This window comes from Crocodylus porosus, unplaced genomic scaffold (assembly GCF_001723895.1).
Source record: "Crocodylus porosus isolate Cpor-Errol unplaced genomic scaffold, CroPor_comp1, whole genome shotgun sequence".
Classification (NCBI taxonomy): Eukaryota; Metazoa; Chordata; order Crocodylia; family Crocodylidae; genus Crocodylus; species Crocodylus porosus.
In genome coordinates this window covers 7,990,541-8,017,604 of record NW_017728916.1, presented here as the reverse complement: position 1 = coordinate 8,017,604, position 27,064 = coordinate 7,990,541, and the positions used below count along the sequence as shown (strand labels likewise).

The following is a 27,064-nucleotide window of genomic DNA, read 5'->3' as shown; positions in this document are numbered from 1 at the left end:
AAAAGGGCGGGGAGTAGGTTTAGGGTCAGGGTCCCACGACTCCCGCAGCTGGGGCTCCCCCCCAGGAGAGGGGGGCGGTGAGGGCAGTGGTGCCCCCCAACCCCTGCCAGTCACTGACTGGGGCAGCAGCCGCCCGTGGGGGAGGGGAGGGGGGGGTGAGGCGAGGCGAGGTGGTGGGGTGTCCCTAACTCCTGGTTGGGCTGCAGGGTGGACGGAGCTGGGCCCAGCATGGGGCGACCCCGTGAGCCTCCCGGTTTGCTGGTGGCTCTGGCCCCTTACCTGGGGGGGCGGGGGGTGAAGCAGTGCTGGGGGGAAATGTTGACCTCTCCCTCTGCTCGTTTGCAGGAGCCTGGCGATGGGAGCCCTGGGCCGGCGTCCAGCGGACTAGCCCCTTCCTTCTCCGCCTGGTGAGCTGCCACCTCTGGCCAAAACTCTGGGGCACTTTCCCTGCTTCTCCCCGTCTGCCTGCGTTCAGACGGTGCCAGGGCAGGGTTGTACGGTGTAAAGTTTGGGCCATTTTTAAATTGTGCTCTTCAAGACTCCTTGTGGCATTCGCCTGGCTTTTTTAAAGTCGCGGTGGTTTTTGTTGATGCGTTCTGTCCTCTAAAAGTTTAGCGAGTTTCAATGAATCACGAAGGCAAATTAAGACGCTTCTCTGTTTTGAAAGCAAGACTACTTATAGTAACGGTGTTGGCCCGAAACCAGATTTCACCGATGAGTTCAAAGTAGTTTTGTCCCAGCCAGTTTTTAAAAATGTTTTCCAATTTGAGCAGGTTGTTTTGTTGCTCTTTTAAAAACCCGCATAACCAAAAGGTGGAGCCTGACGGTCCAGAGACCTGGTCCTGCTTTATAGGCTCAAGAAGGCAAACCTTAGCACCCTTAAAGCCAAGTTGGACTGCAGATGGGTGCAGAGGTTATTGGTTATAGCTCTGCGTAGGGGCTATTTTCAGTGGCAGGGATGCTTCCCACTCACTTTTTTTATTCCCTCTGAAATATTACCTTTCTCTTGCCCTCAAGTATTCAAATCACACTTAATTCTACACCTGGAATAAATTAAAAAAAATAATTATGTTCCTGCCTATTCTTGCAACCTGAATGCTTCTCCTTTTCCACCCAATCCTACCTGCAACACAATTGATTTTTTTTTTTCCCTGCTACCACGAGCATTTCGGTGGTACCAGTGGTAAGCTGCTCTTATTGCAGGCCTAGACTGCAAATGCCTTCTGCAAGAAGAAGTTGTAACTGACTGCATTTCAGCAAGAAAAACTGGCTGTGCATAAGTGTCAGTGGTCATGCAAAATAATAATGAAGGAAAGACTGCGTAGGCCAGGAGAAGGGTATAGTGCAAGTCAGGGTTGTGTGGAGAGATTCTGTGCTAACTCAAAGACCAGGAGGAGTAGCATAGCCACAATAGCCCTGGGATGCAGTATGGATAATAGCAGTTAGCCCCGCAGATTTGAGCTTGACTAGCTACATTGAAATATGAGCTATTTATGCCTTTCTTCCTGTAGCATTTCAATCCAAAGTAGCTACTGCACTGTAAAGAGGTATATATTTTTGTGGTGAAGATAACAACGAAATATATTCCTGAAATGGGACTGGCTGCTCAACTCAAAGTCCTGTTTACTGTGAGACTTGATATGGGTGATGGCAGAGAGCTTTCAGTAGGTGTGTTAATTGGAGAGCCACAGTGAGGAGTGATGATCACCAGGTTGCTGAGTAGGAGGGAATATCTTATGTGTTTTAAGGATAAAAATTTCCAGGATGGACCAGGATGTAATGTGATACCTTTTCCTGTTTCTGTTGAAAAACATTTAGAAAGGCTTCTAGAGAACAAACACTTCATGACTTTCAGAGGTGTTGGAGTAGCTAACTGTTGTTATGTATTAAACTTCTCTTCTGCTAATTTTAAGAAGCTTGACTCTTTTTTTTATTTTTTATTTTTAAAGAAAAAATTTATGTTTGAGATTTCAGGGGGTATTCAGTGCCTGAGTTGTGTTCTTAGTCTAGGTTTTTGCTCTAAACTCAGCGATGGGGAACATACTATTTTTATTTCCTTTCAAAGAACCAGCAGTGCTTTGTAGACTCTAATGACATAGTATGGTCATATGATTTCTTGGTGCTTTTGTTTTAAGCTCTCCTTTGTAAATTGTGCAGCTGCTATAGGGTGTGCGCTTTAGTTGAGAAATCTCTAGTGATAGGAAAAAACTTGTAGGGGAAACAGGACTGGAACTGTAGGAGCAGAAGCTGTTTAGTTCTGGGCTTCCTAATGGAACATTCCCACAATTACCTTTTAAAGATACAAAAAGGTGTGTGAAGTGGAGTGTAGCCAGAATTTGGGCATTAAAGTTTGTATTCTTTACAAAATGCCTGCCCCCATCCTGTAGGCACCTACCTTCTTGCCAGTTTCATTCCCTGGGGGCTCCTATACACATGCAGGGAACCGGCTCTGACACGCTGGAAATCCAGCATGGCGGAGCAGACTTGATTAATCAAGTCTACTGGAGTATGGAAATTAACATGCTCCGACAGACTTGAGCGCCGTGTGCATCAGCATCCCCGCACTGAAAAATGGCAGTAGGGGGCTTTGAACTAAAGCTGTTTCAAAGAGCTTTAGTTCAAAGCCCCCCACTGCCATTTTTCAGCACAGGGATACTGATGTATGTGATGCACAGATGCTTTTAATTAGCACGGCTCAGTAGTTAAAGTACCCCTCGCCCCCCATGCCTCCTGGAGCACGTCTAAAAATGCCCTGAAAGCCTAAAGTTCTTCTTTAGGGGATGCTCACAACTGTTTCAGTTTTGTAAGGACCAAGCAATTAGGCAGCTGTTTTCTGCTCATCCTGATCAGGAGCATTCTACTAGTTGTTCTTTTGCTTCTGAGGCACAGGGATGCTCAGACCATGCAGGAGATGCACCTGCAGGATCAGGCTCCACACAGTGCTGCAGCAGCCAGTGCTTTCCTTGAAAAACATGCCTGGAAGGGTAAATGGTGGCGTCTTTCCAGTGATTTTAGGCTTGGTTCCCTGTTCTTCCTTCACATTTGTATCTTCTACCTCCTGGGAGAGTGCTCTAACTATTCTTCTATTGAAACCATTCAGCTTTGCAGAAAAGGTTCATTAGATAACAATACTATAACTAATGGGACCATAATGTAGTTTATTGGGTATGGCGCATGCCCTTAGGACATGGGAGACTTGAGTCCCTGTCTCAGCTTTACAGAGTATTTAATATAATATGAATGGTGAACTGTGATACCTGGCACTGTGGCACCTAAATCCCTTTGTGAATTTAACTGTCAGTATTTTGAGGAAAATTGGTGAAAAGCAAAGGCATTTAGATAATGAGTAATAAATTTAATTATTTCATTATCGGTCCAATTTTACTGATACGAATTACTTAAAGATTGCATCTCTGCACCCGGACTTAATAATATGAAAACCATTGTATATGCTGTTTTAATATACAGTATTTATAATAGTGTGTTGTGTGTGTGTGTGTTGCTTTAACATATATTAAATCAGTGTGGTGACTTCTCCGTACCATTGACTGCAACTTAGCTTTACCAGAACAGTCCAGGTGTCCAGTTCAGATCATAAAAAAAAACAAGGTGAAGCTCTACTAAATTAACAGGGTGCAATGAAAGAAACACATCCAAATAAAACTAGTGCATGGCACTCAGTCCATTTTTTTCTGGTAAATTTTCCAGTCCTGTATGGTATGTTGCAAGTGTTCTGTTTTTGGTCTTGAGCTATATCTTTTCACTTGAATTCCACCAGGGATTCTGGAGACTTAAATTATTCTGAGCAGTGTCTTGTCAGAGAACATTTATGTTGATGTAAAATACTGCTGAATATTTTACTTTTTCTGCCACAGAAATTAGACCTTTGTAAACAGGAACACACTTTTTAAAATCGTACATTACTGTAGTATTCTTATCTCCATGAATTTAGATGTGTTCATGATGATAAACAATTTGGCATTCACTTCCCCTTTTTTATAGCACTTGTCAAGGCTTGAAAACTTTACTGAGTGATACCGTTGCTGGAGTCCTAACTTTATTACCTACAGACTGAAAGGAAATAGCGGGGACTAGAGATCTGGGCTTTTCAAGAGAGCTCTTGTCATTGAACTTCCTCACACCAACTGGCTTTTAGGGGGAAGGTTCCTGGGATTACTGCACTAGATGCTTCCCATACCTTCACCTGCTTGAGGACTGTCTTTTTCACATAAGTCCCAGACTAGAGACCACCGTGAGAAACTTGAAACTCCACACCAAGGCCAGGAGAAGGGGCTTTGTTTCCTGGCAGCTCTGAGTAGGGTGGATCTCCACAGTTAAGATTTTCCCAAAGCTTCCTGATTATTGCAAGGTGCTGGGGTTAAGAAACATTTCTTTTTCTTTCTTTCTTTTTTTTTTTTTTTTTTGAGTTTCCCATTTTGGGATTCATGGCTCCTAAGTTTTCCTACCAGCTGCAGTGCTCTGAAACTGATGTGATTCTGGGTCATTTTAGTCTTGCCTGTGGGTTGTGAGTAGTTGTAGCAAAGGTGACTGGTCTTCATTGCTCTTTGTTTATGAGCCTATGAGTAGCAGTTGAATTACCCAAAATATTAGTCCAAACAGTACTACCTTTATGTTCTGTTTGCAATTGGAAGCTTATCTACTGTTGTTGTGATCTACTCTTATATAACTGAATTTTTTAAAGAAAATTAATTATTTTATACTTTGCTGAAATGGACAGTTTATCACTTTCTTGCCTGGGTAGTCTTCCTACATACCATTGGTGAGTAACTTTTTTTCATAAGCCAAGAAATTTATTTTTAAAATTAAGTAGCTAATTGTAACATAGATGTGACAATATCCTGTGTGCCCTGTGTTTTCTTAATAGCTTTCTTAAATACTTTGATCACAGTTATAGTACGTTATGTGCTCAAAAAGACAAGCAAATGTGAACAAAGAACAGTGAATACAATGTCTCTAGTGTTTTGTTTCTTAAAAATACTTTGAGAGACAAACATTTACATTCATGTCAACATCTTTTAGAAAATAAACTTGATAACTTGTCTAGCTTGTTTTAGGCTTGTTTTTGTAATGGCTATTTTTAAAGTAAACCTTTCTTGAAGTCTGACCCAGTGTTGCATATAAAAAGGCATTAACTCACATTGGTTGTGTGTTTTTCATATTTAGAAACTTTAGGCTTTGGAAATGTGAACTGTAAAAGAATTTCAGGGTTACCCCAGATGGCTTTAAGAAATCAGGTCAATATATTTGACCACTAGAATTGCCTGGAACTCCTTGTTTGCTTTCAGGGTTTCAATCAGATTAGTCGTTTAGAGCAGTTGTTCTCAACCCTTTTTGTACTAGGACCCATTTGTGAACATCGATGGCCAGTCCCAACCCAGTGCCCCTCACTCTCAACTCACTGCCCCCAGGCTCCAGCACCACCATTGTGGGGCAGGGGGTGGGTGAATGGAGTGTGGGTCGGGGGCGCTCCAAGTGGCCCCTTGCAGGCTGGAACTCTGACAGCCTGCGAGGGAAAGGCCACGGCTTCCCATGTTTTTCTCCTTTTAAAGGACAATCCATTTTTTTAAGTTTGTCGATCCATTTTTAAAGTTTCCCTGCAACCCTTTCATATATTCTTGTGACCCACTTTTGGGTCGCAACCCATGAGTTGAGAAATGCTGATTTAGGCCAGGGCTGTTAAAGTTTCTGAAGGTACTCTAATGGTGAACTGTTGAGCTTTTACTTCCTGGCTGTCTCATCTCATTTGAATTTGGACAGTCTCTAATTGTGTGGCTTGTATTTGGGGAAAAATGCTGCCAGACCTTGGCCCTGGAGTTTCCAGGAAAGCATGGTCTTGTGTTAAATTGCTAGATCAGCAATTTCTTCTCACCCTCCAATTTACTGTGCCCCAAATCCAGAGGTTAGGGACTTTGTTGTTTCTGAATTGCTCTTTCTAGATTGATAAATTTATTCCTTTATGGGTTTGTATGACCTCTTGGTTTAGTGCAAAACCCTTGGCTGCTCCTTGGAGGGATAAGAATGTTGGCTAAGCTAGAGGCTGAGCTTTCAGCAGAATGACTAGAAAGCAATAATTGCTACAACTCCTTGAAAACTTAGAAGCAACTGAAGTTATATATATAATGCCTGATTTGTGTTCAAGAAATTTGGGATTAACAGATGACAGTAGCAACTAATGCAGAGTTTGATCACAAGCTAATCAAGGCTATCCCACAGCTTAAACATTGTGTGTTCACACACACAGTTGCGTGCATGAGCACAGAAGTAAACATGCTGTCTTATCTGAGTTTCTCCTGCTGAGGTACTAAATTCCATTGATTTTCTGTAAGTTGAAGTCTTTTTTAAGTATAGGTATACTTTATGGCTTTTTTATTTTAGGATTTCAAGGTTTTTTTTAAATGGCCAAAGATTTAATCATCCAGGAAGGCGGCCTGGTGAGCTCAGTGCATAAGAGCACTGAACTCATGCTGTTACTGCCTTTTTGACTTGATTTATATTGCCATCATGCCTACAAGTCCTTGCTATGAATCAAGAGTCCTGTGTGCTAGATGCTGTACAGGCACAGGGCAGAATTATAGAACCTACTCTAAAGATCTTATTCTCTAAACAGGACATGTCCAACAGATAGAAACACACTGACCGGAGGAGCACCAGGCAGAAGTGAGGTAGCACAGGCCAGCATGTTAGACAGTAGTCTCAGTAGATCAGAGATGTAGCTATTATTGTCAGGTTTTTTTCTTGTGGGGGGTGGTTGTAGGTATCATGGCAAAGGAGTTTTAAGGAGGGTTTTAGAGGAGGCTGTAGTAACTTCACAAATGTATTCAGGCATGACTGGGAATACAGGATGCAGTTAAAATTGCACCTTAAGAAGTTGCTCCTGGGAAAAGTGAAACTTGGAAAGGGGAAGCTTGCTTTCTGTTTTGGAGAGGAAGGTAGAATTGAGCAAGACTGAATGTTTAATTCTGTGCATGTGAGCTTGGCAGGTGACTGATCTTCCCCACTGGAATTTGTTGCAGATTTTAGGAAAATATGTACAGAGAGCCCTACTTCCCTTACAGATAAAGCATGTCTATATTTCTGCTGCTTGCTGCCTTTTTAATGTTTTCCCAGGTAAATCGAAACAAATCTTTTTGATAAGGCTTTGGCAAGCTCCACTTGTTTGTCTGAATTACAGCTTCTCTTACTAAAATAAAAGATGTTCCATCACAAGTGAAACAACAGTGAACAGCTATCTTCATACTGCCTTTGAAGAAATTAGATATTTTGTAGCATGACCCTAGTGGCCTGCTCTTCAGTTGGGAAGATGTGGGAAAAAGTGATGAAGACTCTGTGTCTTGAGTTCAGTAGGAAGTGGCTGGCTTGAGAAAGTTGCCAAATAAAGGAGAGGAGGGTTGGGCGATAACTCCAGATTATGAAGGGCCTGCTGGGACTCAAGAAAACAAAATGATAGAGACAGGACAGAGGAAAGAGCGAGTGGGTTAAGGAAAAACACCATCTTTGTCTTGACTTTATTGTTCTGTGCCATGCCAGATGCATCTCACAAGGCCTAGTATTGTTCTGGCTTTTCATTGCTGGTAGCCTTTCATAAAGGACTTGACGTCATGCCTGTCAAAGGGCAGCCTGATACTGCTTAGCATAGATGTAGTGCATATAATGTGTTCAGAATAGCGGAGTAGAGGGGTGCTGACAGTTAAAATTGCTTCTCTTGACTTTTATTTTTGTAGCATTTCAGTTTTCTTCATCAAAACAGCCAGCCCTGGCAGGTTAAGGAGTTTAAAATCCGGTTCCACCTTTCACCATTACTGTATACCAACAAAGAATATCAACCAGAATAACATGGCAATTTATTCAAAGGATGAGTTTCATGTTGTTAATTTTTCCAGAGCAGAGCCATCCTGACACTCTAGGTTGGTAGTTTCTTCTACTTAAAGGCTTGTACTGTGATCTTTTCTGCCACCAAAAAGTGGGGTGGAGGTGGATCTGGCTTACTGCAATTGAATAAAAGATGTGATCCAAATTTGTAAGAAACAAACTTCTCTTGAAAAAATAAAACTTCCAACAGATACCTCCTTTCAAAAGTTAAGTGAAAACGGGTGATGTTGGTGTTTAAGTGCACTTCAAGTGAATGAGTGAAAATGGAAAAGTTCTAGAATAAACTGTTTTCCTGTCGTTGTTAATGAAGGCTAGCCTTGGAGAGGAGAATTGCTCCCTGTACAGATGTACATTTTGTAAACTGTTTCTGAGTTCATTGGTCTCTGCCTCTTTTTTGGTGACTAGCCCGATGTTCCTCCAAATGCAAAAGTGGCTTCTGCCCAGTAAAAAGTGAATGTCCCTGACACATTCTTCCATAAGATGGCAGTGAGATGTCTTACTCAACCAAAGTCACATGCAACTTTGCATGATTAAGCATTATAACCTCTGTCCTACACAGATATGGTTCTGACCTGGATTTGTTTTGGCAAACTCACCCACTTAGATTCCTTTTGCTGGTAAATGAAAGGGTTAGCTTACTAAAAGTGTCCTTAGTCTACTGTATTGACTTCAACTCCTGTGTTCTTTATAATGTTCAGAGGCTTACATAAAGTAGCAGTGAATAAGAAATGTCTTGTCTGCTTTCGTTTGGAAGACATGGCGATGTGGGGAAATATCTAAGTAGCACCAGCTGAACAAGGAACTAGTGCTATTGAGACTCAGTGACTTAGCTATTTTGCCTCGATGAGACTTTGTTCCTGAAGCCTCATTACTAGCTATAGGTATGTGTTAGAAGTGCTTGAGATGTGTGCGGCAGAGTGGACAAAACAGACTTACAAGAAGTTAAAATGACTTTTTCCTCTGGGCAGAGAGGGAGGTTACATTTTTCGACTGAATGGAGACCAGACTCAAATAACTACAGAAATCAATAGTTAACTCTTGGAAATGCTGTACCCCAGAGGTCTGTAACTATACCATTCACTGTGAATAATAGCTTACTACCCCGTATGATGGAATTTTCTTTTTCTCTTCCTTGAATTTTATTCTGTATGTCAAAAATTAGCCCGAACTCCTTGGGAATGGTGACATACAGTCCTGTGTATTGGTATACAACAGCGAGAGAGGTGGAAGACTAAGAGCATATGCATCTCTTAAAAAAAAAAAAAAAAAAAAAAAGGAAAGGCTCAGTACAATTTAGGTTGAATTAATATAATGCAACTGTGTAAGCAGCTCTGTAGTCTGATACAGAAGTGCTATTACTCTTCTGCATAGCAGTGAAGGGTACAGTAAATGCTGTTCATACTATACATTTCACAATGTTCTATTTTTTGTTAGTGTGGTGTGAGCTGTTAATTCTGAAGCATCTTATTCGGAGTACAAGGATAGCTTTCTATTCTGTTAAAACAGTTTTTTGGAATCTTACACATCTTATGGGAATTCTGTATGAAATGGCAAATAGGCACTTTTAGAAGAAGAAAAGAGAAATGTACTCATTCAGGTCTTTGATTCAGCTACTGTCAGTCTTGGGCTCATCGTATATCCTGAGGGATTTCTGACTGTTCATATCTCTCACCACTTTTAATTTTTATTTTTTTTGCCTGAGGAAGGATTGTGTGTCTGAAAGCTTGCAAATAACAGTTTTTTCTCTAACTATTTAGTTGGTCTCATAAAAGATGTCGCCTCTCCCCAAAGATTTCATCTGCCTTTTGTGCTCAGACCAACACGGCTACTGCCTAGATCATATCTCTTCTGGAATTTATTGGTATTTTATAGATGAAAATTGCTTCACAATTTGGTTAAAAAAAAGTAAGCACCTTTTAAGTGTCTTAAGACTTATTGAACTAGAAGTGGTACCTTTATAATATAAAGCATGTTGTATATTCTGTTGCATTGTTGTGGTCGTAGTCTCAACTCTTAGTTACATTGCTGCTGTAGTCAAGACTTCTCTGGCATTAGACTGTAAGGAGGTATATCCTAACAAAATAGTATTTTGTGGTGAATTTGTGCTGTGCGGTTTGTGCACTTCCTTCCTGTGCAGTAGAAATTGTGGCAGTAAGGGTCATTTATTAGGTCAGGGTACTCTAATTTAGCTTTAAATGACCCCGCTTGGTTTCACTGATTCTGAAAGCCTGTGGGGATGGATGCTTCTTAATTATGTATGAAATTCTGCATATGCGTTAAGGATGTACCAGTCCAAAAATGAATTTTAAGGCTGTGGAAGAAAATAGGAATTTAGCATTTAGCATCAACAAAGTGAAGATGCAAGTATATCAGTTTTTGTTTTCCAGAAAAGAGTCATTTGGAAACACATAGCAATGGGAAACTTGCTGTTTGTCTCTTCTTATGCTCCTCACAGCAGCTTGAGTGCCTCCTGTACAACTGCTGAAATATGATAAATACTTCCTGCTGTGTTACAGCACTGTCTGGTGCTTGGTATTTGAATTCTTGTTCTATTATGGATTAAATGAAATTCCGAACAGTCTTGGCCCATCTTTGCAAATGGGTGGTGACTTCATGTGAGGTTTTCAAAAATGTCTAGGTTGACCTGGAAGCTGGGGTTTGTTCTTTTCCAGGAAACCTTGTTTCAACCTTTGGTGCTCTTGAAAATTGCAGTTTTTATCGTTTAATTTTTTGCAGACTCCTAACTGCTTAGAAATTAGTCCTGCTGAATCCTTATGGTTGGAACTTGTAAATTATTCTTTTCTTTGGGTTTCTGAAATGCTCAAATCAAAACCTGTCCCTTTAAAACGGTCTGCCTTTTTTGAACACCTGCTCTTTGAATTGGGTGTTTCAAGCTGGGTAACCAAAAAGAGGCAACCAAAAACACAAGTCACCAGGAAGTTTTTGTGTACAACTCACACAATGCAAATGAATGACTCTCTGCTATATTAGTAATGGTGTCAGTGTGAAAAAGGCTTATGCCGGGATCTGATGGCCTTAGGTTTTGTGCCCGTGGAGTGCAGTGTTGCAATGGAGTGTTGCTAAATGTTCCAGCCACATCTTTAGTCTTCTTGTCAATGGGAATGTTAATAAGTGTCATTGTTATGGCAAGAGCTCTAAAAAGCTGTGAATAGGCTGATTTGATGGAGCGGTTAATCTAAAAATTGCGTAGCCCTAGTAATGCACTGGAAAATTTAAGCTATGCCGTGCTTAGACAAAATCATCTCGTTTGGGTTGTTACATGGAATGTATGTTCCAAATATCGGGTTTCAGCATAGCATAGTTTTGATGGGGATTTAGTTGTCACGTTTGCAACAAATGTTGGGTAAGTGAACTATACAAGGCAAATAAATATGAATTGATGCATTTAAATAAATGGACAGTTGCATTCAAGTAGCTGACTAGAATCTGGTTTGGACTGTGATTAAATTCTTTGCTCCTGGATTGAGCAAAGCTAGTTACATGTTTTAATTGCACTGCTTTGAGGAAAGTATTTGTGTAGTTTAAATAAGCAATTGAACTCTGGGATCTTGCCTGGCTTCTACTAATGATAAGCATGGGTGTCAAGATTACCCTGCCCCTAAGGCTGGATCTGGCTGTGGTGGTGGTAGGGTGAGCAGGGGTATGACAGCACAGTCCTTGCTTGTGCCCCTGCCACTGTGATCATGCCCAACAGGTCTGTGGAGCCCCAGATGGTGTTGCAGGCTGTGCCTTCCCCTCTTAGCGTTGCTCCTAAATTTCCTTGCCTCTCAGGAGCCCTGCTGGTATGTGAGCTGTCCCTAATGTAAAGTATAAATACCAGATCCATTACAGTTCTGTGACTGTTGGAAAACCTTCATCCAAATAAGCATATCTCGTATTTTTCTTTGAATCGGTTTGCATTGGTCATTTTTGTAACATAAGCTTACAAATATAGTGGAGCTTGTGTTTAATGCCTGCTGTTAGGCTTCCATACTTGACAGTTATGCAAGGGTGTACAATTACTATGGGTCAAGTCACCTTTTGGTGGCAAGTCGTTCTTAATGCAAAGCTGTTTTGTTGTGTATCAGTGGACAAATGTGCATGGTTTTAGGGCGTGAATCTCTGTGGCACTGAGAAATGTGTAAGGGCAGAACTAGCTCCTAGTGCAAATCAGAGGAACTCTTAACTTGGCTTCTGTGGTATCATTTGTCAGTCGGGCATCAAAATAATACTCCAGCCTTCCTTCGCCCTCTGAAGCAGGTCATGGACCAAAAGCTGCCCTGACCTGAACCAGCCCTAACTAGATTCTTAGCTGTCCTTTTCGGGTGGTCCTGAGGTCACTTTGCTCCTTGGGAGGGACAAAGTGATCTTTGTGAAGCCCAGAATCTGACCTTTAGCGTCTAGATGTACAGTATTATACAAAATGTGTATGTCTGTGTTGTATTCACTACTCCAACTGAAGGAAGGAACAGAGCACAAGAACTCATTTACAGTTCTCTTATTTGTGACAACTTATTTAGATATTCAGTAAAGCAGAAAACAGTGTGTATGCTAAGCTGTATTCTGGCCAGCTTCATGGCACAGGACACTTGCTGTCTTCCAGACTCATTCTTCCTTGTTTGGTTCTTTTTAACATAGATGTATGTGAAAAGCCTGATCCTTTTAAAATTGTTAGGGGATTGTCAGGGTCTGTCCCCCCCGCCAAATTAGAACATATTGTATCTTGTTAATGATTTAAAATTTTCTGCTATTGGAGACCTTCAAATTCTATCAGATTACTTCATATAGGACCATCTAGTCCAGACAAGGTCTTTATATTTGCATGTGCTTTTGTTTTTTTTTTTTTTTCCTAGGATGTGATTTTGGAGGAGCATAGACATTTGGGAGGTAGTACATTCCTTAGTTGTGGCAGGAGACAGTCCCCAGTTGAGGCAGGGGACAGGCTTGATGTGTGGCAGCAGGTGGCTTTCATAAGTGGTTTGTTATATGGAGATTTAATGGGGTGGGAGAAGGGAACTTTACAGGGGCTTAATTTCTCAGTTTCTGAAACAGGTGGCCATAATATTAGTTTTGTCCTTGTGCCTCCTGTTAGAAAACCCTCAGTATTCTTCGGGATCCAGACTCTTACCTATGTGGTTTCGTGTACTGTTTTTTTTTCTGGCTTTCTCCGCACTTTGCTAGGGTGTGATCTCTTCCAAAATCCTGGAATTCTGGGATGTGTTACTTTGCCAAAGGGGCGGGGGAACGCAGGAGAAATTGTTACCTAATCCTTGTGTTGGTTAATTTTCATTGGCTTTCAGTCTGTTAGTGAATTGATTTTTCTTTTGATTATCCATCTGGTATAAGCTCTTGCAAGCTTTACTTGATGTCTGTGAACCTGCAGCATGCTCTGCTGTGGTTGCACTGATTTGTCAGGGGCTCGGTCTCCTCGGTTATCCACTTCAATTAAGATTAAGAGTGAAAAATAACTCTGAAGTATGCACTTTAGCCCTTTAAGACTATTAGAAAAAAATATACAGTCTTTGCACAGTTATAATTGCACATAGAAGTCCAGACTCTCAGTGTATTAGCCAAATTGGCAGTTAGAATCATAGAAAATTAGGGCTGGAAGGGACCTCAGGAGGTCATTTAGTTCGGCTCCCTGCTCAAAGCATGACTTTCTTCATCTATGCCACTTCTTGGGAATGCTTAGCTACCAGGGACTTCTGGGTTATTAAGCCCACTCCCCTATGATGACAGGCAACCGAAAAGGTCCACAGGAACATCCGTCTCCATCCCCAGTCCTGCACTTCACAGCCACAAAACATCCTATGCAAAATTAGGGGTCTTTAGTACCGTGAGAACCCGTATGTTGTGCTAGAAGAAGAGAGCTGGAGACACAAGATGACCTTGGCCCTGTCATGGCAGGGAACTCATTGAGCAAGTGCCAAGATGATCCTAAGTAATGGGCTATAATCTCTGTTGCAGAAGAAGGCAAGCTCCCAATCGTATTTGCCAGTTTAATTGTGTGAGGGGGTGGGGGGGAGAAGAGAGGAGATTCTCTTCCCAGTGTCAAATCTGGCAGTTGGTTTTAACCCCCTGTTTACATGAGCAAGGTGTACAAACCAGGCCCCAGAGAGATTTCTCAGCAATGTTAGTAGGTCTAGCATATCACAGCTGGCATCCAGGGCTTCAGTGGAAGATGGGTGGTGGGGACAGATGACCCTGAGGCTAATTAAAGCATTCAGAAGGTTAAAAAAAGCCCTCGAGTTTCATATGGTATAGAAAAGGATAACAGTATTGTAAGTATGTTAACAATTCAGTGTACATTGCTAGATGTCCCATGTCGTACATATGAGGAGAGGCTGAGGGAACTGGGCTGATTTAGTCTGAGGGGGGATCTGATAGCAGCCTTCACCTCCCTCTAGGGGGTTGCAAAGAGGATGGAGCTGGGCTGGTCTCAGTGGGGGCAGAAGACAGGACAAGGAGCAATGGGCTCAAGTTGCAGCAAGGGACATTGAGGTTGGCTATTAGGAAGAATTTTCTCACTAGGAGGGTAGTTAGTGAAGGACTGGAGCAAGTTACCCAGAGAGGTGGTGGAAAGCTAGAAGCACTGATGTCCTCTGCAAAGGCTGGGCTGATGCAGTTTATGTTCAGAATAGCAGAGCTGCTTTCAGGCCCCGAATGCATATTCATGGCAGAGGACTGTTTTTGCAAGCAGGGACGTAGAAGGGCTTTGAGTTGCCATGGTGGATCATGGTGACATGGCCAAGGGTCCTTGGATTTATAAATAAGAGACTATTGAATAGCACCATAAGGTTATTGAGTGGCACTACAGTGTTATATTTCTTTGTATCTGGTTCTGGTGGTGCTTGGTAGGGGAACACTTTGGTTGTGGCATCTGCGCTTCAAGAAGGAGCTTGAAAACTTGTACAAGGTTCAGAGAAAAGCCTCAGATGATTAAAGGCTTGGACAGAATGCCTTATAATGAGACTAAGGGACTGAATCTATTTGGCTTAATAAAGAGAAGATTAAGGACTGATTACATCAGTGTAAGGTACCTCCATCGGTAATAGAGGCTTGATAATGGAGGGTTTTTCAGTCTAGCAGGCAAGGATATAACAAGGTACAGTGTCTGGAAGCTAAATAAACTTAGACTAGAAATGAACCAGTACATCAACAATGAGGCTGATTAACCTTTGAAACACTTTACTAAGAGTTGTTGGGGCCATTTCCAGCCTCCCACCCCATCACTGAGGTTTCTTAATCAAGGTGGGATGTTTTTCTACAAGATCTGCTCTAGTTTGCACAGGAATTAATTCGGTGCAGTCCAATGGTCCGCTGCGCGCAGGGTAGACTAAACCCCGTAGTGGTTCCCTCTGGCTTTATAATCTATAAATAGCATTAAATGAAAGCTTAAATTCTACACACACACAAAAGCATCTGCTGCCAAGAAAAACTGTCCACTGGGTTTCCAGTCCCTGTAGAGTACCTCTTCACAAATGCTGCTGAGTTGAAAGGGCTGTTGTGTTTACATGCGAGTCATATATGGACTGACGTGCTTTAACGGTCTCTTACACAGCCCAACATTTGTATGTTGCTGTAATACCTGACACGTTTCAGGTAGTCGTTGAATGCCCAGATAGCTAAAGACTCCTAGTGTACCTAAAAATGAAATACCAAACCTCATTAAGCTACATCTTCTGTTAGCTTCTGAAAATGGGTTTTTTTTGTTTTTTGTTGCTCAGTGTTACGAAACTGGAGGAGGATGAAACAAGTGTCTAAGAATAATGCTAAGTTTTGTTGGGTCTCCCCCATGCCATTGTTAAAGTGTATACTTTGTACAAATATCTTCTTAACTTAAGTAGAAAAGTTCATGGAAAGCTGGCACAGACAACTGAAGAATTACAAAGTATCACAACTTGCCTGTAAAATGTTAGGCAATGTCCTGCTGGCCTTAAACCCATTGTTTTTAAATTAATAGTAATTTCATGCTGAATTTCATTAGAATAAATAGTTGTTTATGCATGAAAAAAATTTGTCTATTAATTTTTTACAAGTTTAAGTACTTGCTCGGGGGTGTGCGTGTATGTGCGCATGCATATGTAGAAGATATAGGATGGCAGGTGGGATGTAAAGAACATTTTTAGCAGCGGCCCACTGTGAAAAACCAAGAAAGACAGGCAACTTGAGGAGTCTGAGGAATGAGCTATCCGGTTTTTCTGATTTGCCTGGAAGAGAGATCTGAAACTACGCTGGTGCCCAGACTGGTCTTCATTCTTGTGGGCATAATAAGCAGCTGTGAGCACACGCTTGACATTCTCACAGTAGTTTGCTGGGGAGAAAACTATGCGAGACATAGAGTCCTTGATTACAGAGGATTTAATAGTGGCTCTGTCATTAACTTTGGAGACTTTAAAATCTGTCTGAAGCTGAAAAATTGCCTTGTTTAAACTTTTTTCTTGTTATTTGACTATTAAGGTTCCTCTAAGCAAGGGTTAGCAGCAAGATTGCTCTGTGCTGTAAAGGCTCTATGCTAAGGTCCTTATATCCGTGACAGCGAGTGCTTTGCCTGGTTTCACACCCAGTCCTTTCAGTCACTAGCAGCAGCCCAGTCTGATTTTCCATCTAGTTTTTTTGTCCAGTAACTCTCCCTAGTATGCCATGCATATAGAATTCCTTGCTTCATCTCAGACAAGGATATTTGGGTAAATGTCGTGTCTTTTTTATTAGACCAGCTAAATACTTGGAAAAATTGTTTTTTGCAAGCTTTTGGGCACAAATACTCTTCTTCAGCCATAAGGATTTTCTTCACCTCAGATTTTTAGATTTGCTTGGTGTCCATTTATTTCCAGCTGTGTTCCATAGTTGCATTTCATTTTGAGGGTCTATCTCCTGCTTCCCCTCTTGTCTTGGATGCCTTTTTGGGGGAGCTGAGCCAGCTGTGTGGGCTTCACAGCTGGAAATGGGCATTTCCTTGCTCTTAGCTGTATGTCTGTCCCCAGGCATCTCTTCATAAGCCTTGAATGACTACTGGAATGACTGCTGGAACATATTGGAATGAATGGGGCAACTCAGCTATGGTTTTCTTTATAATTAGATTGACCTTTCCTGTCCATGTCCTGTTTTAAAGCTGTAAGTGTGGGAATATCATTTAGAGAAGTATCTTGCCCTTTTAGCAAGTAAGTGAATAATTTTGTTATGTTGAGGAGGTTTGATACTAGGAGTGATGTTTGTTCAGTGGGCAACTTCTTTTTGATACAGGGGAATCTGAAGTTCATTTGAAGGAATAGCATGCCCTGAGGTGCAGCAACAACAGGAGAAGCAGAAAACCACTTTGTTCTTCTAACAGCTGCAACAGAAGTAAGAGCTGGCAACTTAGATGCTATTAAAGGAATCTTTGTGTGATACCATTTTGGTAATAGTATGCTGTAGGTGTTGTAAAGAACACAGTGAATTAATGCTTGTAGTTTCCATTTTTGCATGTGAGCTCTTTCTAATATATGTAGCCAGTCTAGTTTGACATTCCCATTTAAGATGCTGAATTAGCATTGATCACGATGTTTCCTCTGGAGGAAAAGGCCCCATTTTGCATAGTGTTATTTGTATAGGACACTTTATTTGCAAACTGGTTGAGTGCCTAATGAGTTGTGGAAATTTCTGATTTTTAATTTGTTGTATAGGTTTGATATCAGGATTATGGTATAGTTAGGTTGATCTATGTTAGAAGTCTGTAATGTGGTGGTATTTTGCACTTCCATGTATGCATAATACAACTTTTATTTGCATTTATGGGTATTAAATGTATTTTTTGAGAGAATAACCTCTCTGAAAGGTTTCTGTTGAGTTTAGTCCTGTTGAACTATGTGTTATACTTTGCAATAGTTCCTCTTGTGTGAAGTAGAACATTGCCTGATGATTTTAAATTGAAATTATGGACTTTACTTAGTAAAACTGCTTCACATTTTTTGCTTGAGGGCTCACTAAATGTGAGTTGATGAACTTGGAAAATTAGGATCAATCTTCATCATAACTAATTATTAAGCTTACAGATTAGAGACATGAGAGGTGGCTTAATGTTGCTATGAATTTTATTTTATGTATTTAGTGAATGATGAGTAGTCTATATGGTAAAAATTGCTCATAAAAACTCATTCCTTTTGTTTTCAGTTGTGCCTAATGTGATCATGCTGTTACAGATAGAGCTCTTTTCCCTCTGCTCTGAAGATAAAGGATTGCTATCCTAAGTCGCAAGTTCCATTTTAGTAAACTGTTCTTGGGATAAACCGGGTCAGGAGCAGTGGGGTTAAACTATGAGTTTATAGTGAAAAATCTAGGGCATATGGTCTGCTTGATCACTTGATTAATTTTCATAATTAATCCCTATCCACAGCAGTGAAAGCAGTTGTCTAGCTGTTACTTGCTATACAGAAACCACTTTCCACTTCCTTTGCACATTATTTCTAAAGTTTCACTGTGGCAAGTTGATGGAAGATGGAAAAGTCAGATTGAGTATGAATGATTAGGACATACTTCTTGCCTTGTGGGATCTGGGAGACTGAGCACTATTTCTGGACTGTCTGTGACTTTCTGCTCCAATTCTTTTTTGTTTCACTGCAGGTGCATGAACAGCAGAGGAGAGAATTCTGCTTTTCAGAGATGATGTGGAGAGACACTTTGTGAGTACTAAAGTGTGTGTAAAAACAAAACGCTCCTGTGTGTCACAGAAACAAAAGTTAAATTTATTCTTTTTATTTTGGTTTACAATAGCTGTTCTTCCCACTTGTGGCAACTGCTTCAAATTCTCATTCAGTTCAGGAAGGATGTGAATTTGGGATATGTTCTGTAATTAAAAATATGTAATTTAAGGCAGAGCTTGTTTTGAATGTTGAACAGCTGAACTGAAACTGAAAAACAGATTTGGACTAAACAAGCTAGTGATAACTGTAACCCTTCTGTAGGAAGTCAGACAGCCTTGGTGGATAGTTTTAACAGTCTAACCCTGTTTATTCTATAGTTACTAGCGCTAACTAACCCACAGAGCTGGTTCCATGGATGAGGCTGAGCAGAACTAATTACATGCTTGTATAACCAAGTCCTTCCACCAAGGCTCAGTGGCAATGCTGCATCAATGAATTCAGTGTCTTGAGAAACGCTTTCTTCCTCTGCACTTAGGGTCTTGTTAATTTATGTGTGAACCCCATCCAGTTCTGGTTACAGGCCTCTGACTTGTTCGATAAAAATCTGTCAGAGTAAAATTCTGTAGAAATGTTCATATTAAATTTCTGACTTTGCGCCCTGCCTCCCCTCCAGAATGCTGCCGTTCAGAGCAGGAAGTGCAGAACATCTGTGGTAAAATGAATTGTGTGTTTAAATTTAGATCCAGAATTTTGGTCGCATTCCTAACTATTACTTTTGAGAGAACGGCCACATCACTCAGTGCTAGCAAGTGTTTGGGGCTTTGAGTCAAGACCCTGTTTAATACAATAACTCCATCCCTGTACTGGTTTCCCTGTACCATGCTGGAATATTGATTCATCAGGTAGCTCTTTCCTTTGAGCCAGTAAAATGCCAGTGTTTCCTGGCACAGGTCATTAATAATTTTGTTAAATCCTAGTGTAACAATTGAAAACTCTACCATTTGCAACATTACTGTAGGTCTTTGTAGAACAGTCCCTGAACAGCAATACTGTTTTTGCTTTTTTTAGCCTGTAAGCACAGTGCATCGTAAAGGTTGCTTCTGTGTAGTTCCGCTTGGAATGTGAGTTCTTGTGTCTCTAACCACCAAGCAAGGTGCCCTTATTCTGGGCATGTTCAAGGAAGTATTGCCTGGTGGGGAAGTCTTGAATACCTCTTCTTGACATCGGGCATTCAGAGCCACTTCCAGTCTTTTCCTTTTGTTCTGACTGTGTGCTGACTAATTGTTGCCAGAGGAACCTTAAAGCTGCACTGGGAATTTTATTTGCCTTCATATCTCCCGTTAGCTTGTTATAATTACTTTAGACTTGTAAGTACTTCTCATTTAGCTTGGGTCTGTTTTGTGCAATATGCGTTCTCAGTCTGACTTGGACTCTTTTTGTTCCTTGTATCCAGGGGAAAGAAAGAGGACTGATTTAAGCATTGTGTTTTGTGCCTTTCCCTCTTCTGGAGCTTTATGCACACTTTCATGAATACTATGCGTGGTTCTGCTTCAGAAACCAATTTATTTAAAAAAACAAAAACCATTCCCAGTGTTAAATTAGATTAACACTTGATTTCTTAATTCCGGAATTCAAATCTGGCCATTGCAAACAATAAGCCTCACTCCCTTTTTCCTTTCAGTCAAGAAAGGAACAAATCTGGATCAAGACAGCATTGGCTTGCAGCCTGCTTTCTTTTAGCTCCTCCTAGGCTCTGTTTGCCAGTCCAGGAAGGTTGTCTGAGGACTGTTTTTGTTTCAGTGCCCTGGCTAGCCACCGGGTTCTTTCTGAAGCAGAGGGAAACTCTGCTTCTACTGCTGCAACTGGCTTGACCATCAGGTTGGGGAGGTTTGATTTGCATTGTGCACTTGGCCCATTGTCCCTGGGTCAGGGTCCGTGAAGAATTGCCACAGCTGGCAGACAGTGGAAAGAGTAGGGGACAAATACGGTGACTGAACCTCGATTTTATGTCTAGCAGTGGAAATACATAAGAAGACTAGACTCTGTGTCCCAGTTAGCAAAGTCATCAGTATAGGCTGCAAGGAAGAGATGCAATGAATGGGTGGTCTCCAAGTTGAAGCACAGCTAAAGTATGTCTGTTCCTTTTGGTACCTCCATTTTGGGAGACAGTGCTCTTGCACCCTGAAATTTTGCCTGGCAGAGCAAGGCGTGTGGGGATTCAGCGCTTCCTAGCAGAGAATCTCCATCACCCCTCCCACTTTCCTTTTCAGCAGAGGATCAACCAAAGCAGGCTTCCTTTTCCACCAGTTGTGCAGCATTCTCCTACATCTTTTTCTAGAGTTGCTTCTGGTTTCCATGCAGCTTTTGGGTGCGGCTGTCAAAGCTCTGGATGCAGAAGAATTGCTGGCAATCAGCATCTGTTCCTGTGTAGCTCCCTCTGCAGGAAACTGCAGAAATGTGTCCAGCAATGGCTTAGGTGGTTTACTCCTGTACACCTGAAGTCCTTGTTTAAAGGGAGAAGGCTACCTATCTTTGTGCAAAGGACTGTTTCAGGGACTGTCCTTCTGGCTTCTTTTCAAGTTGTGAATTTGGGCAATATTGTTATCCATGCATCCTTTTAAACTAGCGTAACCGGTCAGCGGATGACTGCTGCTCAGGAAGAGCCATCTGTGTCAAGCTCCCAAAATTGGTCTGCAGGAATGTCTAATATTAGACTGCTGACACCCAGAGGTCATGCTGAAAACTCAATTTGGCTAAAAGCAAATATTCTGGCTTGTTTTGTCCTGACTCACCAGCTTCTGTTTCCCTGGGGTGTGGGAAGGCTGCTTTCAAAACTTAACCTCCAGCTTCTGTTCTTCAAAGATCTGAAGCTCTTTAGACATGCCCCTGACTCTGCTTCCTAGGAGCCGGAGAGGAGGAGAAAGTAGAGCTGTGTCCGGTAGTCTCTGGTCAGGACAGCTCTTTACAAGTCTGTGGGTATGTACCAGCTATTGCTCCCACAGCAAAAGGAGGATTCATGTTTAGGGCTTGGAAAAGCAGGTGGTGAAATGAGTGCACTTTCAATATAATATGTTTATATGAGTTTATGAAGTCTGGTAAGCTTATTCAAATTGGAGCATAGTTAAATTTTTATCTAACATGTCAGGAATGTGAGCCTGAACACTGAAATTTGAATATACTGTGATTGGGTTGGATTGAAGTGTTCCATAACCTTCAGGAGACTCTAGGTTTCTGTAACTGCTGTATTTAAAAGATCCAGGATAAATTTATTGATCTGTAGCTGCTCTTTTTCATTGCAGCTCACAGGTTGACTGCATTTAATTATGTCGGTTTTCATAATAGACACATTGAGAATAGTCTTGAGATATCTCCGTTCAGATCAGTTGTCTTTTGGTGATTGCATTTGATGCACACAGATGGTAATGGCCATTATTAAGGCCTTTCAGCAACAGCACAGTCAGCTTTCCATTGTTAACACCATATGGTTGGGTCAGGTTGTGCTCTGATTTTTAAGATGAGATGTATAGCGGATAAGGCTTATAGACACTGACACCAGCCATTGGAATCGCTTTGGCTTTGCATACAGAGAGGCTCTTCAGTCTTGGGCAGCATTAATAGCTGCAGTAAGAGGTAATATCTTTTTGGCTTTCATCACCAATTTTTATGGAACCTCTGTCAAGGTGCACAGGGATGAAATATATATGGGGCAGCTGTAAGGCTGATCTCAATGCTGGTGGGGGTCAGAGAACCTGGGACCTGTTCCCAGTTCTGCTTGTTCTGTAACCTTGGATTTAACCTCTGCAATGGTATTGCTATCTGTTAAATAATGATAATGCTTAAAAGTACTTGGATCTAGGAAGGAAACTGGTATCTACATGTGAGTATTACTACTATTTTTTTTATTTAGAAAACATTTTCTGAGACATCTAAACTGCAAAAAAAGTTTTACAAACCAAAAACATTCAGTCAGCGAGCTTCAAAATAAAAAACAAAATTGGGTTTAAAAATACTATTGCAATGCATAATTGTTTGGGTTGGAAAGGATTTTTAAAAATGTGTGTTTAAAAATAATTATCTGTGGCTGTTTTACTGCTCACGAAGTAGTACAATTTAGTTTCTAAATTCAGATTTTAGAAAACCAGGTTGTGAGAGTGAACTTAATGGCACTTAGCCTAAAATTGTGCTAATAAAACATCTGACGTTAAAAAGCGCGCTAAGCCATGTATCAGTTCTTTTATAATTTTGGTTTGCTTATTGAGCTAAACACTTGGAAAAGGGATTCATTGTTGTCTTTAACGTCTGCTCGTGTGTTACAGAGACTGGTTTGTACAATAGCTGTAGATACTTCAGCTGCAACTACAGTAATCAGATTAAGAGCGTATGCAGCAAGTTGAATACGAAAGGACTAACGGAATTTAAGCCATTCAGTTCCCTTCTGAATGGAATAATATGCTATACTGTCCTTTCCTAATCTTAGTAACTGTATGCTCTTAATGGAATAGCTGATAGTCAGCAACTGGCTTGTTACCAGGATTTACTTCTCCTTGCCAGCGTGGGACAGTGACATCCAATTCCCATTAGTCCTGTTCTGATGGGTGTAATGGGTATTTTTGTCTTTGCCCCTGTGCCGTTTTTGCTGACTTAGTCCAGCAGAGTTGTCTAAATGGAAAGATCCCATGCCTTTGTGTGTGGGATCCATTGCAATGTGGTCTTTGCTCAGTGTACCTGAAATTACATCAACTTACTTAAGTTAATGAGTAAACATACCTGACTTACTTTGCTCAAAGTATTGAGAATGTGTGCATCTTTCATTCTGTAGTATGTTTCTGGTTAAATTTTGATGAAATTTGGCCATAGGGCCCACAAAATCTGTAGAAAATCTTAAGATTTCCGCTCTTTTCTGTACATGCAGTAAACTTTATTTTGCAAATAAAGACATGAAAATTTATTCCTCAGTTTAACTCATGTAGTTAAATTATAACTATGCAGATGCATGCATCTCAGCTGAAAAGCTCGGTATACAGTAGAGATTTCTACTACACAGTCCAAGAAGTAAGAGTCCAGACATTCTCCTTACAAAGCCTGGCATGTGCAACAGCTTGTAGCAGCAGGCGAGCTCCAGTTTTCTTCCCTCACCCTTGTAGAAGGGTATGATGCCATGCTGCAAACTCAGTGTCAAGGATGAAAAGGCAGAAGAAAACCCTATTTTTTCTGGCCAATGCAGGAGTGATGGATAAGTGGAGGGCAAAAAATAGGATAGGTAGTCTGACTAATGGGATATTGGTAAGTATAAATCAGACATTAAACTCTTGGAAGGAAAGGCCAGGTATACTGTCCTAATGTTTCTGGGGAGCCTTGTGTAATAGTTCTTAGTGAAGGGGAATAAGTTACTGCAACTTAGTTTTCACTTAATGTGGAAGAGCTGGCTTGCAAATGAAGCAGCTGACATGCTAAAGCCCTATCCCCTGGCTGTAACTTGTTTGTTTGCCCAAAGATGGTATCTGAGGATTTTCCATTGGTGCTGTGTGCTGGAGCTTGTGGATGTGTTTCAGCAAAATAGCATGGTTTGAAACTATATTAAATGGGATGTTTTTATGCAGCTCAAACTACTGTACTATGGTTTGCTTTGTGTTAACAAGCAGGCTGTTCTCTTTTCTGAAATAGAGGTTTAAAACCTTCCTTTAAAATGATACCCTGCCTTTATCCAGAGAAGCAGAGCAGGAACTTAGTTTGTCTGGTAGTTTTTCCTGTCAGACTTGCTGTGTAAAGTTCAAATCATGAAGTCTGAACCCTCAGGCATAGATTGAACTGAAAGCCAAGATCCTTTAGGGGAGAGAGGCCTACTTAGACAATAAAATAATCCAATTTTAACTCGGCAGTACTGGAGTGTATTGTGCCAGACCAAATGCAAATGCTACACAGCAGCTGGATTTGTCGAGAGTAATGTTGAGCTTACAGGGTTCTGTTGCTGCAGAAAGTGGATACGATTTTTTCTTTTGCCTATAAAACAACTCTGAAGATTCATTTTGCTCCTATATACCATGTCTTATTTTGTTAAATGCAAGACTGTTATATAGCTACCATGTGATAAATGTTTTGGACCATGGAACCTACACGGTACTTTACTGGATGATTTCAAGGCACATAGTAAGAAATGAGGGCCAGGCAGCAGGTCAGTAATAATCAGTCATTAACTTTATTTTTTTGCCAACTCCTGTCCTTTGTGTTAATTGACCACTGTGCTGTTTGTCACAACTTGCATATTTAAATTGCTTTTATACGATGTAGTAGCGTTAGAGTCTTGTTTGTAGTTGTGATGGTCCAAGAATTATATGAAAGGCAAGGGGATTTTTTGTGACATCTTTTATTAGACCAACTGTATAGCTGGTGGAGAAGTTTGACAGGCTTTCTGAGACAAAGTGCCATTCTTCAGGTTGTGGGCAGGAGACAGAAATTTGCATGCTTTCCCAGTCAAAACAGCTTTGCAATGTAGTGGCTTATGTGCAGCTGCTTGAAATTACATATTAAATAGGGTCTGTAGAATGTAATACGGTTCAGTGGACTCGGTTCTGTTAATTTTACTTCCTGAAATATCACTTGTTCTCAGCTAATTTCTGTTAGCATCATGTTTAAAAGCAGAAGTGTGAATTAACTATATATGTTGAATTCTCAGTCTGAATGCAGGTTAGTATGTGGGGTGAAATTCTCTCTACTTAGCTGTAATTGAAGGTGTAACTTGGTGTAGTAATTGTAAAGGGTGTACCTGTTGCTGCATGATTTGCTTCTCATGCCTCTTCGTTGCATGTTAAGTGCTATATTACAACTTAAAACATGTGCTTGTTCGTGGCAAGCATGAATCTTACATCTTTGCTGTCCAGAATCAAAGGGTTTTTTATTTGCAAAATTTCTGACCATTTGTGTGGATGTCAAGCGTGAGTGCAGTTGTGCATGCTTCAGGCTACAAAGAGGCCTGGTTTGGTATTACAGTTGTCTGGAGACGCAGCTGAAAGTCGAGCATCATGCTGTCATTGACACCACAGACCTAAAAAGGAGATTCCCGTCTTTGAAAGGGTTTGCAATCAAAGCTTAAAGCAAGAGGCAACAGGTGGAGATGGGCAGCCCAAGAAACTAGCGGGACAACAGCTGTAAGCAGCAGTATACCAGCTGTCTGGTATTTTCACGTGGCTTTAAGGCACTGTAGCCAAGGTGATGCTTAGGGTAAGTTTTGAATGGGATCTATGCGAACATGTGCATTTTTAAAGTGAGCTGCTTCTGCACATAAGAGGTAGCATGTGAGAAACTGAAGGTGCGTGGTGGCACTTTAGTGTCAGCTTCAGCCTCTCCCAGTGTTGCAGAGGGAAGCACTAATGACTGCCATGTAAGAAATGGGGTATAGCAAAGTCCTGATCCCAGCCTGGCTTGTGTGGAAAGTCAGTAATCTTCAGATATCTGGACATTCACCCAAACTCTGGAACACATGAAAGAACTGCTTTCATTCCTGCATCTCACTCTATTTACCTGAATCCAAGACCACATTAAATTTAAGATGAACACCTCCCCCTGCCAGTTAGATTCTAGACATGGAAAATTATAAATTTGCTATAATTTTCCATGTCTAATATCTAATTATTGGAGGGTCATCTTAAATTATTCCGCCCTTGCACTGCAATGGTAAAGCAACAGTGTGGAGGCGGGAGGGCCAGGCAGTGGGGATAGTGGGGTGGGGAGCTGGCAAGCAGCATGGGGACCAGGCGGCTTGACTCTCATCCCTTGTGCCCCCGTCCTGCCAGTAACTGTGCCCCTTCCCGCCCCAGCCCCCCCACCCCATTGCTGTCTTCAGCTGATCTGGGCTCCCATTCCCACTTTCCCCTGTCCCTTATATCTCCCACTGACTGGGAGCAGGAGCTGGAAGGAGGGACCTATGCCATGCTGCTGCTGTCCCCTGCTGATGCAGGCATGGGGGGAGCCCCAGAGCCTCTCCTGCCTCCTGCTACAGGAAGCAGCTGTGCTGGGAGCCCAGCTTGGCTGGGGACAGCATCAGGGGCATGCAGGTTCCTTCTTTCCTGCCTGACTCCCCTTCTTGTCCCCCGTCCATCTCCCTTTCTTCCCCTAGCTTCCCCCTCTGTGGCCCCATCTCTCCTGTTGGCTGGAAGGAAGAATCTGCATGGTGCCACAGGGTGGGCAGGAGTGGCTGTGGGGCTCCCTCTGTGCATGCGGCAGCTGCTGTGAGGGGAGCCCACCTCTGCCAGGGACAGCATCAGCAGTGTGTAGATTCCTCTTTTTTTTTCAGCATCTCTTCCCTGCCAACCAGGGAGCTATTTCATCTATTCATGGAGACTTAAAAATGAGTATGGCTTTCAGAGTAAGAGGTAGATGCCAATAATGACCCCCCCACCCCCCTCCAACTGGCTGGCTGATTTGGTGGCTTGTTATTATATTTCTGTTTAGATTTTGGCTTTTACTTGAGACATTGCTAGTTCTTGGAATACTATTTTATACATGCTTTGGAGCTGAGGAATTTTTCCATTAACATTTTGTTTTGCCTCGTTTCTGAA

The 27,064-nt window shown here is 41.5% G+C and overlaps 1 protein-coding gene across 8 annotated transcripts in view; it reads left to right on the top strand.

The window, feature by feature from the left end:
* The first annotated feature begins 324 nt into the window (after window positions 1-324).
* KLHL13 (kelch like family member 13) overlaps window positions 325-27,064 on the top strand; it is a 107,585-nt gene continuing 80,845 nt past the window's right edge. For 2 of the 8 annotated variants that reach the window (XM_019536384.1, XM_019536380.1), the window contains exons 1-2: window positions 325-407; window positions 18,490-18,548. In XM_019536384.1, coding sequence (XP_019391929.1) covers window positions 18,529-18,548 — 20 coding nt within the window. In that variant the 5' untranslated portion in view covers window positions 325-407; window positions 18,490-18,528. Of the gene's footprint in view, window positions 408-17,134; window positions 17,233-18,489; window positions 18,549-24,566; window positions 24,682-27,064 lie in introns of those variants that run through there. The other 6 variants (XM_019536385.1, XM_019536381.1, XM_019536387.1 and 3 more) reach the window with 6 other exon arrangements.